Here is a 12,501-nt window from a genome sequence, read left to right as displayed (position 1 = left end):
GTAAACAACTAAATCCTATAAATAAATTCTAGGATGTGGAATTAAATAGAATAGTATGGCAAATTTTTTAAAACTATTTTCATATTGTTTACTTTCCGAGTAAGTATTCTAAGTAGAATCAAAGCATTTTAGAGCCATACTGGATTTTAGAACTTTTTCAATACATATTATAATTGCTACTTATCCTAAATAGCCTCCAAAATGTATGTGTTTTCTGTAGGAGGAGCAGGAATTAAGCCTTTCCTGGAACGCTTTGGAGAGCGTTGTCAAGAATACAGCAAACAAAGTCCCGCTCGGAGCACACCCCATAGAACCCCTGTTATCACTCCAAATACAAAGGCCATCCAAGAAAGATTATTCAAGCAAAACGCTTCTTCATCTACTACCCATTTAGCACAGCAGCTCAAGCAGGTCTGGCTTACTGCTTTTAACATTATTCATTACATGGTCTTGGCATAGAACCTAGAAATCAAATTGGAAATTCCGATGCCAGCTTTTTTGAGGGAGATAAATAGCATCTTGGTTCTCTGTATTGCTTATTTCAAATTAGAAATACTATTGTCTTTTTCTATGCATGTTGTGAATGTTTTAATCTTAAAACTGAAGACAAGCAAAGTTGAGTAGTATTTGAATATTATTCTTAAACATACTGTTGGCTCTTGTGTAAAATAGAGCTTTTGGTGGTTTTAGGAACGTGAGAAAGAACTAGCATGTCTTCGTGGCCGATTTGACAAGGGCAATTTATGGAGTGCAGAAAAAGGCGAAAACCCAAGAAGCAAACAACTAGAAACCAAACAGGTAGTGTAAACTAGAAATATGAATGTGAACTTGGTACTAAGGTAGTGCTTGTGGTTCTGCACTGTAAAACAATTCTTCATCTTGTTCCAATTAACTGTGCCATTTTCCATTCATAAACTCCTTCAATGTTTATACCAACTCTGTTTTTCTCTTGTGACATTTTCCCCCGTTCAATGGAGCTCTTAACGTATTCACTGATGACCTACTTAAAATCAAATTTTTAAAACACATACTTATTCAATTGATTTCATATTTCTCTTAATATTTTACTTAGATGCTGGTTCTAAAATGTTTCTCAGAATGTATTTTTTTCATTAATGATTGTATACTCTCCCCAGGTACCACAGACTACCCATAATCTTTTTCAGTCATCAAATATGTCCCCAGTTTCTCTTTATTCCTGTATTACTTACTGTCAAATTTCATTAATCAGCCTTCAACAAAGTCCTGACTCATAAATACTTGTTTCATTTACATGCCTACTGTGCACAGAATACTGCATTAGGATATACTTTTGGGACATCTGTGTGGCTCAGCGGTTGAGCGCCTGTCTTCCGCCCAGGGCATGATCCTGGAGTCCCGGGATCGAGTCCCTCATCGGGCTCCCTGTGTGGAGCCTGCTTCTCTCTCTGCCTGTGTCTCTGCCTCTCTTTGTCTCTCTCTCTCTCTCTGTGTCTCTCATGAATAAATAAATCTTTAAAAAAACAAAAACAAAAGGATATACTTTTAAGCTAATAATAATATAATTATATTTATAATAGAATTATATATTTAAATATAAATTCTATTTATATTTTAAGTGGGTACCAGTAGAAATAGAACAATACATATAACTAGTATTCTTTGAGAAACACCTATTTAATTGATTTTGGTTTTTATCAGTTCTCTTGCTCAACAAATCATATTTGCCGGGGTTCTGACCTAACCCTGTTTTCTTCTCATTCACCCTGGGACATCTCTTCACTGTCCTCCTGTTTTGCTTCAGCCAAGCCCAGAAATGCCAACAGGCTTGACTGTGCTGTGTTTCCTCTCTCCAGAACTCCAGGCCTGGTTGGCTAGTAGAGCTCTCTGCACTTTGCAGCAGTAAATTCTCCAGGTAGTCTCTGTCTTCACCTAGGGCTTCATTCTGTACCTCATCATCTAAAACAGTCTGGGAGTTCTTTCTTGCCTCCTTCCTCTTATTACTGTGTCTTCCCCTGGCACACACATGAACACACAAGCCTCCAATATGCCACAAGCTGCCTGTCCTCTCTGTTTTCCTCTGCTGGTACCTTAATCACTTCTCAGAGCTTTGTATTGAAAACTTTGGTTCTAGTCTGGCTGTTCTCCTGTGCATCTTACCTACTGCTGCCAGAGAAATATTTTTAAAAGGCAGATACTCATATCTTCACTTGCTTAAAATCCTAGCAAGCTTTCCATAGCTATCATCAGGAAAACATCTAGAATCATTCAGAACCTGGCTTCTCACTGCTCCTCCACATGTGTACTTCAGTCCTGTCGTGCAGACTATTTGCAGTGTCTCAAATATATCCATGTTTTCAGATCTCTTCGTCTTTGCCTTGCTATTTCTCTCTGAAAGTGGTTATCTCTGTGGTGAGCTCCTACCTTATTAGGAATAGGTCAAACTTTAATCCCCTCTGGAAATCCTTATCTGGCCCTTTTTCCCTGGCGACCCCTTTTTCACCATGTCATTCTGTTCTTTACCTCAAGGAATATTTCTCTTCCTGTGACTGTTTCACCTTTGCTTTCTACCACATCTACTAGAGCCTTATCTGTCTTCATCTGTGTTCTTAGTGTTTGGCTCACAGGAGTTCAATAAATTTGTCCCTGAAGGAGAGAATGAATGTGCTAATCATTGCCATCTGCATACAACAAGCTGTTATCTGTCATCTTAAAATAGAAACAACTCACTGGATCCCCTATTCCTCGCCCTCTCTTTACCTTCTTTTCATTCAGACTCTTCCAGAAGAGTTATCTCTTGCTGCTTACAATTTTTTTCCTCCTTTCTCTCTTAATCTCTCCACTCAGGCTGTCACCACTGCCTCCTTATCAAATTCACCAGGGATCTTTAGTAATCAATTTTTAGGCCTTTAACTTGACCTATTAGCACTTGGCATTGTTGATGACACTCTTCTGTCTGAAGCACCTTCTTCACTTGGTTGCCAGTATATCATATCATGGCTTTTCTGCTACATCTTTGGAAATACAGGACAACAGTTCTTAACCTATTGTGTGCTAAATAATTCTTGCTAAACCTGTGGAATTCCTCTCTAGATGGTTACACATATGCATGTAAAGAACATTCTAAACATAGTAACAGGGAGTTCAGGGGGCTGCTCACTCAGAGCTCATCTCTGGTACCCACTGAGGGAGCAGTCAAAGAGATGAGAGGAAAAAGTAATTGAGTGTTGTGTTACTATAGTCAAAGGAAGAAAGAAACTTTCAGAAGGAGGAAATGGTCAGTATTGCCAGGTATGTGTCGTCAAATGTGGACTGGACCGAGACCACTGGGTTTTGGAAGGAAAAGCTAGTTGTTGCTTGGCAAGAGCAGTTTTAGTGAAGTGGCAAGGGGAGAATGCAGGTGGTGGTGGGTAAAGAGCAGGGCAGAGAGCAAAGGCAGTCCTCAGAAGTTTGGTTCCGAAAGGAAAGGAAGGAAGGAGGTGATGGTTGCAAGGAGATTAGGAGTGAAGTATGGCTTGTGTTTGTGGTTGTGTTTGTTTTGTTCTTTCTAAGGATACATTAGTCAACTTTAATGACAAAAGTAAGAGATTTTATTGGACGCCTGGGTGGCTAGGTCAGTTAAGTGTCTGATGTGGTTTCAGCTCAGGTTGTGATTTCAGGGTCATGGGATTGAGCCTCATGTTGGGGTCCATGCTGAACGTGGAGCCTGCTTGAGACTCTCTCCCTGTGCCCCTCCCTGCTTGCACATGTGCATGCACTCTAAATAAATAAATACAAAAAAATCTTTTAAAAAATGTAAGAGTTTTATGATGAGGATAAGTGATGCTGATTGATAGGATAAGATAAACCTTTCAAAAGGTAAGAGTGGATGAACTTGAGAGCATGGTGAAGGGAAAGGATTAGGACAGGTTTCTGGTTGGTAAGAAGGAAGAAGGAAAACAGTGTTTGGGGGCAGGTGACAGGTGTGATACTTAGAAGTATGGTGACAGAAAACTGGTGGGATTTCCATCTGGTTACTTCTGTTTTATTCATCCTTAGGGAAGGTGACAGGTGTGATACTCTGGAGAATGGGAGAGAGCTGATTCAGAAAGAGGAGTAGTGTTGAGATTCAGGTGGGATAGAGAGCATACATTCCTAATAGAATCAAACTTGAGTTGTGAGGTTTTCCTCTAGATATGTCCAAAGAGCCTGGATATAAAACACAGAGAAGGTGGATTGTTACAGGGACGGAGTTTGCTAGACATAAGGAATGGAAGTACTGTAGAGGTGAGGGAGTGGAAGATATTGGTGAGATTGTGGTTGAACTGAAGGGTTGTGAAGTCTAACCTGGATGGAGCTGTAAGGAAATAGATGGGGGGGGGGGGGGCGGAATCCCTGGGTGGCTCAGCAGTTGAGCGCCTGCCTTCGGCCCAGGGTGTGATCCCGGAGACCTGGAATCGAGTCCCACATCGGGCTCCCTGCATGGAGCCTGCTTCTCCCTCTGCCTGTCTCTCTCTCTCTCTCTCTCTCTCTCTCTCCGTATCTCTCATGAGTATATAAATAAAATCTTAAAAAAAAAAATAGATGGGGGTGCCAGGAAGAAAAGCATCAAATGGCCAGAAGTCCCCATGAGGCCAAAGAACAGGATCTGGTAGGAATTCCTGAGTAAGAGAGCTGGAGAAATTGGAGGGTTTCAGGGAAGAAGCTGATTTTAGGTGATGGCTGAATTGGAGCGGTCGTGAAGATCTTTGGAGTTGAAGTATTTATGCAACTGAGGGATCAGGATGTTGGCTAGAAGGTACTTGTGGCTTCTGATACCACCAATGGCAGGTCTTGGACTGGAGAAGTAGGATGGCGAGTGCAGTATAACCAGAGGGCTTGCACCTAGAGGAGCACGAACGGGAGGAGAGAATTACTAAGAGCTTCGAATTATCGTTGGAGACTGGGGAGGGGCTGTCTGTCACGTGGTCAGGGTGCAGGGAAGAGAACCACCTTTATTACAGAAGATGGTAGGCAAGTCCTGCATTCACAGGAGAGTCAGGCCTGCAGCACAGCAGTAGACAGTTTACTCTGTGTGCATATAAAGCTTCTTCTAACTTGAGAGTCAAAATAGTCTGGAAGTCGCTCTGGAATAAGAATATGTGGGTTTGTAAACTGCACATGCCAGTTACTAGGCCAAGTGTGCAAGTCACTTAACTCCTCTTTGTCTTCACCTTTTTATTCATAAAATGGAAGTAACAGCACCTAACTTACAGGGTTACTAAAGGAGGACTGGGGAGGCAATAATGTCAAGTGCTTAGAAAGGTGACTGGCGCATATTAGGCTTTGTGAAGCATTAGTTCCTATTATTTCTACTCTTATTTACTTATTTCTCCAGTCCTTTAATCATAAAGCCTTTGCAAATCAAACAATGGAAGTTTCTCTTTCATGGCCTTATAAATGATTAAGAAAGACTCAGATGAGGGATTTTTTTTTTTCACATTCTGTTTTTGTTCCTTTTTTTTTTTTTTTTTTTTTTTTTTTGCCTTTTACCCACTGAGTAATTGTTAAGGGGAATCTTGATGTAGCACTGTCAGTAGATTTTATAGGTGTGGGCTGAGGTAAGTGGCATAGGGGGATTGCCTTTCTCTGTGTGTGGCGTTCACTTTAATCGGTTTATCCAAAACTACTCTGGTGTGAATTTTCATTCTTGCCTCCTAGTCTCTTAAAGTCCATACTGGGAATTACCGAGAATACTGAACTAGCACTGAGGGCTTCTTGTGTTCTTAAACGTGGTTGGGACCTTTCACATACATTATTTTGTTCTGAGGAACCTTACATAGAATAACAACTCTTGTTTGTTTTCATTTAATAACATGTAAAAAGAAAAAAAAATCTGTAGTTTTGGAAATCTTCATTTGCTTTTTTGTAGGAAGTACACTGTCAGAACACTCCCCTCAAAAAACATCAAGCTGTTTCAAATACCCCATCGCTTCCAGTAACAGAAAAGGTAACAGAAAATCAAAGACCAGGAAAATCTTCCGGTACAGAACCTACAGGTCAGCATTTTCTATTTCTGCTCCATTTACAGGGTAGATTTCTGTCTGCTATAGTTTTGGAAATTGCATTGGAAAACAGAAATACTGCTTTAATGTAAAAAGATAAATCTCTATATTGCTACTCATTCTTTCAGTTCAGCCTTGCAATATGCTTTTTCCTTAGTTCTCTTTCCAGACTCAGAACTCATGCTCTTGATGGGGGAGGATAAATTACTACAGCTCTGTTTTTTGGGGGTGTTTTTTTAGAAAGATTCAGTAAGATCTATTGAATTTTAGAGTGTGCATGCTGTTTAATTTAGCTTCTCTACAAGTGTTTCTGTAAGTTGAATTCTTACAACTAGTGTGCAAAGATGTATATACAAACAGATGAATTGTAGCTCTGTTTGTAGTAGTAATAAGGTATAAATAATCTCAACGTCCATCAGTAGAAAACTTTAAATAAATTATGCTAAATTAATGTCCCCCAATATTATGTAGCTGCTTAATAGACTAAGAGCATTGTGTGGAAGGACATTTAATATGTCATAGACACTTAGACATTTTTAAATTTTTAAAAAATTATGGTAAAAAACGCATTATTAAAATTTACCATCCTAACAAAAGTGCAAAGTTCAGGAGTGTTAAGTATATTCATATCATTGTGGAACAGATCACCAGAATGTATTCATCTTGTAGAACTGAAACTGTATACATCAAACAATAATTCTCCATTTCCTCCTCTCTTCAGCCCCTGGTAACCACCATTCTACTCTGTTTCTATGAATTTGACTACTTTAGAAACCTCGTATAAGTGTAATCATAGTATTTATCTTTTGTAACTAGCTTTTTTTTTAAAAAAGTTTTATTTATTTATTTGAGAGAGAAAATGCCAGGGGAAGGGGCAGACAGACTTTAGCAGATTCCATGCTAAACACAGAGCCCAACTCAGAGCTCGATCCCATGACCCTGAGATCACAACCTGAGCCAAAACCAAATCGGATACTTAACCAACTGTGCCACCCAGGCACCCCTGTTACTAACATGTTTAATTTAGCATAATATCCTCAAGATTTATCTATGTTGTAGCAAGTAACAGGAATTCCTTCCTTTTTAAGGCTGAATAATACACCATTGTGCATACATACATTTTGTTTAGCTACTTTCTATCAATGGACATTTTGGTTGCTTCCATCTCTTGATTATGATGAATAGTGCTGCTATGGATGTGGGTATAGAAATATCTCTTTGAGACTCTGCTTTCAGTTCTTGGTATATACCCAGTATGGGGTTGCTAGATCATATAGTGGATCTATTTTAAGTATTTCAAGGAACCATTATACTATTTTCTATAGTAGTCACACCATTTTACAATCTCACCAACATAGCACAAATGTCCTAGTTTTTTCACATTCTTGTCAACACTTGTTATTTTCTTTCTTTCTTTTTTTTTTTTTGATAGTAGCTATCCTTATGGTTGTGAGATGATAGCTCATTGTGATTTTGATTTCTTTTATAATTAGTGATGTTGAGCATCTTTTCATATCCTCGTTGATTGTTTTTATATCATCTTTGGAGAAACATCTGTTCAAGTTCTTTGCCCATTTTCTAATCAGGGTATTTTATTTTTGTTGTTGTGTTTTAGGAGTTCTTTGTATTCTGAATACATTAACCTCTTATCAGAAACATAATTTACAAATATTTTCCCCTATTCTATAGGTTGTCTTTGTAACTCTGTTGAATGTGTCCTTTGATGCACAGAAGTTTTTAAGTTTAATGTAGTCTCATTTATTTGTGCTTTTGTGGCCTGTGGTTTTACTGTCACACCCAAGAAATTGCCAAATCCGTTGTCATGAAGCTTTTTCTCCTGTTTTGGGTCTTACATTTGGGTCTTATAATCCGCTGTGAGTTAATTTTTGTGTATGGTGTCAGGTAAGGGTTCAGCTTCATTTTTCACATCTGAATATGTAGTTTTCCCAGCATCATTTGTTGAAGAGACTATCCTTTCGCCACTAAATCTTCTTGGCAGCCTTGTAAAAGATCATTTGACCACCATATATATGAGGTTTTGTTTAGCGGCTCTCTATTCTGGCTATTCCATTGGCCTATGTGTCTGTGTTTGAGCCATACTGTGTTGATGACTGTAGTTTTATAATATATTTTGAAATCAGGAAATGTCAGTCTTCTAATTTTGTTCTTTTTCAAAATTATTTTAGATGTTCAAGGTCCCCTGAAGCTATATGAATTTTAGGATGGACTTTACTGTTTCTCCAAAAAATGCTATTAATAAGAATGCATTGAATCTGTATATTGGGTAGTATTGACATCTTGACAATATTAAATTTTCCAATCCATGAACATGGGATGTCTTTCCAGCTATTTGTGTTTTATTTAATGTCTTTCAGAAATGTTTTGTAGCTTTCAGCGTACAAGTCTGTCACTTGGTTAGCTTTATTCCTAAGTATTTTATTCTTTTTTTTTTTCTAAGTATTTTATCCTATGAACAGAGGTAATCTTACTTCTTCTTTTCAAATCTGGATGTTTTTTATTTCTTTTTCTTGCCTGTTGCTCTGACTAGGACCTCCAGACTTTGCTGAATACAAGTAGTAAGAGTGATCACCCTTGTTTTGTTCTTGATCTTAGAGGAAAAGCTTTCAGTCTTTCCTACTGAGTATCTTGTTATATGCTATAGGCATTTCATATGTGGCCATTATTATGTTGAGATAGTTCCTTTCTGTTGCTAGTTTGTAAAGTGTTTTTATTGACACTTTTTTTTTTTTTTAAGTAAAAGAAATGCACAACAGCATGCATAGTATGGTCACCTGATAAAACAAAAGGATGTACACATTTGCATACATAGGGGCAAAACTGAAAGAACAAACAGTAACCGGTAATACTGGCATCCCCTTTATTTGGGGATGAAGAGAGAAATGGGAATGCAAAGACAGGACAGTTGTCTTGGGGGATTCTCTATATGTTTCAAGATTTAAAAAGCATAGTTTTATAATCAAAAGACAATACATAATATTCCTTAACTGAAAAATTCTAGGTTCTTAATATATGTTAATATGGTTTTTGTTACAATTTTTTTTAGGTTTTACTGAATGTAAAATGACGAAGTCTAGCCCTTTGAAAATCACATTGTTTTTAGAAGAGGATAAGTCTTTAAAAGTAACATCAGAACCAAAGGTCGAGCAGCAGACTGGTTGGTTTTTATGTTTTATTTCCTATTAACTCTGGACTCACTATAAGAGATAATATATTGGTAGAAACACATATTCAAATATTGTTTGTGTTCTATATTTCAAAATGTCTTGTGATTCTGTAATATTCTCTCTCTTTTTTAACTAGGAAATACTCTAGCTTCCACAAAGAGATAGCAATGTTAACAGTTATCTTTTGGTCACAGACCCCTGTGAAAATCTGATTAAAGCTGTCACTCACTTTCATGGGGAAAGGAAATCTGCTCTTCTTCCACACTCTTTATATTTATATTAGAGGAATTAGTGGTTCTTGAAGATTATTTGGGAACCCTGCTCTAAGTGATAGTCAGATTTTTCTGTTATTCACTGCCATGTGAGAGAGAACTCCCCAACAATAAAAGAAGAGTTTACTTGAAAGAACATTTTTTTCATAAGTCTGAAGCTTTTGGCTGTTATCTTGTCGTTTGCATTCTTCCTTAATATTCTTTCTTAAACCCAAAGCGTTGAATCAGCTTTTGACAGTTCCAGGCTCTATTGCTTTGCTATTTATTTAGTAAGCACATGAATGTTAGATCTGCTCTGCTATCCCTTTAATTCTTAAAGATCTGAGTCACAGAGTCCACCTATTGGAATCTTTTTCAGAAGTGGTACGTGAAACTGAGATGAGTGTGGATGATGATGATGATATCAATAGTTCAAAAGTAATTAATGATATATTCAGTGATGTCCTGGTGGAAGGTGAGCTGGATGTGGAAAAGAGCGAAGAGGAGATGGACCATGAAGATGCACTGAATATCTCCTCGATGTCTTTACTTGCTCCATTAGCACAGACAGTTGGTGTGGTAAGTCCAGAGGTAAGGAAAGACTAAATGTCACCAGGCCTGGGACACAAACAATAATAATGGGAACCCCTTTTGTTTTAGTTGGTACATGGGGATTTGGCACTCTATAGCCAAGAGCATTCTGGAACTCTAATGTCAGTTCTCTTAAAAGAGAGCTTAAAATGCTTCAGTGGTTTCTTGTGACCTTAGATGAAATCCAAAATGTGACATGGTTTAAAAGACCAGATATGTGGGCTCAAATCCTGGCTCTGCTATTGCTAATACTGAAGTATTGGCCAGGTTATTTAACCTCTTTACCATAGTTCCCTCACCTGTTAAATGAAGTTGAAAATAGTGCGGGTTGATGGGAATATTACATCATTAGTATATTAGTTGTTAGCACCAGACAGATAAGTAACATTTATTGAGAGCAGACTGTTATTAGTTATTATCCTAAATTGAATAACTAAAGCTCAGGAGATAGATTCAATTAGAAATATTTTGGCAAGTATAGGCTGTAGCTATCTTTGAACTTTTATTCATTTACTATATATGAATTTATTTTGGTTTGCCTTGTTTTTATGATGAATCAGTTGACGTTTGGGATGTTTATTTCCTAACAATAGAGAATTTCTTTAATTCCTGAGAATTATCATTTAGGATCCATATCATCCATAAAATCTACTAATACCTGCTGTGCTTCACTGCAGAGTTTAGTTTCCTCACCTAGATTGGAACTGAAAGATGCCAGTGTAAGTGATGAAAGCCCAAAGCCAGGAAAATTTCAAAGAACCCGTGTCCCTCGAGCTGAGTCAGGTGATAGCATTGGTTCTGAAGACCGTGATCTTCTTTATAGGTAAGAATGTTTTCACTCACTAAGGGTCATGGTTTAGATATAGCAAGTTGTGCTTCAATTTATAATTATGATGTTACTAATAATTCACCTATAAAACTTTGGAATGACTTGTGTCAGCCTCTCTTTTACCAAATGGCATTTTCCATCCCACATGCCTAATAAAAGAGAATGCTCAATGTGTTGCTGGATTTCTAATAGAGTATACCTTATTTCCTGAAGCATTGATGCATACAGATCTCAAAGATTCAAAGAAACAGAACGTCCCTCAATAAAGCAGGTGATTGTGCGGAAGGAAGATGTTACTTCAAAGTTAGATGAGAAAAAGAATGCCTTTCCTGGTCAAGTTAATATCAAACAGAAAATGCAGGTATGTACTTCTGCAGTTAGGAGATCGGGAGTGTTTTCTGTACTAAACTGTACATTCCTTAAGGACAAAGGCCCAGCCTTATTCATCTCTCTACCTTGAGTGACTAGAACAGTGTCTGACAGAGCTCAGTAAATTGCTCTTGAATTAAATGTAACTTGAGAAAGGTCTTCTTAGTTGGAAACGTTAGCAACTTGTTTGATATTTCTGAAATATTTAAACATGTTTGTCATAAATATCCTTAAAGTATAATTATAAATTGGATGTGGTGGTGAAGTGTGAAACTTATTTTGCTCTTACAGGTTCTTTTATGCTAAGGAAGGCATTTTTAAAAGTATAGCATACATGTAATTTAAATAAAATGAATCAGATAAGGGTACCTGGGTGGCTCATCTGCCTTTGGCTTGGGTCATGATCCCAGGGTCCTGGGAATGAGCCCCATATTGGGCTTCCTGCTCAACAGGGAGTCTGCTTCTCCCTCTCCCTCTGCTCCCTCTACTTGTGCTCTTTCTCTTTGTCAGATAAATAAATAGAATCTTAAAAAAAAAAAAGAATCAGATAATTTCTAAATCTTTACTACTCTCTTGAATATATAGCCCCAGTTATAATTTTAATAAGTATGAGTTGAAAGTCTTTTCATAAGAAAGAATGTTTGCAGTGTAATTACTACAGCATGTTGAATATTTTTGATGCATAGTATAGATGCTTGAACTGTGAAACAATAACATTTTGACTTCACTCTCTGGATATTTTGGAAATATGCAACAGGCTTAGTTAGAACTGAAGTTTAAATAAAGTGAAAATGGCGATGAAAAATGTGAATTTTTTTTTTCCTCCTTTCATTGGTTCCCTAGGAGCTCAATAATGAAATAAATTTGCAGCAGACAGTAATCTATCAAGCTAGCCAGGCTCTTAACTGCTGTGTTGATGAAGATCACGGAAAAGGGTCACTAGAAGAAGCTGAAGCCGAGAGACTTCTCCTCATTGCAAGTACGTGTGATACACCTATAACAATTCCAACAGAATTTCAAACCAGAAAAGACTATTTTGTCTGGGATAATTAAAAATCTTTATTTTAAAGAAAGGGCTTTTCCTCTTTCAGTTCATCTATGTTTTTTGTTTGTTTCTCATAACATTTATGAATACTATGCATGTAGAATAAAATGTAGTTTGCATGAAAGGTGAAAGGAATTGGAATGCATTTGAAGAAATGTAGTTGTGAAGAGTATGCCAAAAATGAATATATGAATATATGTTTGTGTATGTGTGTATATATGTATATTCA

The 12,501-nt window shown here is 37.4% G+C and overlaps 1 protein-coding gene across 5 annotated transcripts in view; it reads left to right on the top strand.

The window, feature by feature from the left end:
• ANLN (anillin, actin binding protein) overlaps positions 1-12,501 on the top strand; it is a 50,037-nt gene that overhangs the window by 17,382 nt on the left and 20,154 nt on the right. For 3 of the 5 annotated variants that reach the window (XM_072783489.1, XM_072783487.1, XM_072783491.1), the window contains 8 exons: positions 221-411; positions 691-798; positions 5,870-5,996; positions 9,067-9,177; positions 9,818-10,029; positions 10,707-10,852; positions 11,072-11,219; positions 12,071-12,206. In XM_072783489.1, coding sequence (XP_072639590.1) covers positions 221-411; positions 691-798; positions 5,870-5,996; positions 9,067-9,177; positions 9,818-10,029; positions 10,707-10,852; positions 11,072-11,219; positions 12,071-12,206 — 1,179 coding nt within the window. The remainder of the gene's footprint in view (positions 1-220; positions 412-690; positions 799-5,869; positions 5,997-9,066; positions 9,178-9,817; positions 10,030-10,706; positions 10,853-11,071; positions 11,220-12,070; positions 12,207-12,501) is intronic. The other 2 variants (XM_072783488.1, XM_072783490.1) reach the window with 2 other exon arrangements.

The sequence above is a fragment of the Canis lupus genome, chromosome 18 (assembly GCF_048164855.1).
Source record: "Canis lupus baileyi chromosome 18, mCanLup2.hap1, whole genome shotgun sequence".
In the NCBI taxonomy this organism is placed as follows: domain Eukaryota; kingdom Metazoa; phylum Chordata; class Mammalia; order Carnivora; family Canidae; genus Canis; species Canis lupus.
The sequence above is the reverse complement of the archived record's forward strand: the minus strand, read 5'-3'. Positions and strand labels throughout refer to the sequence as shown.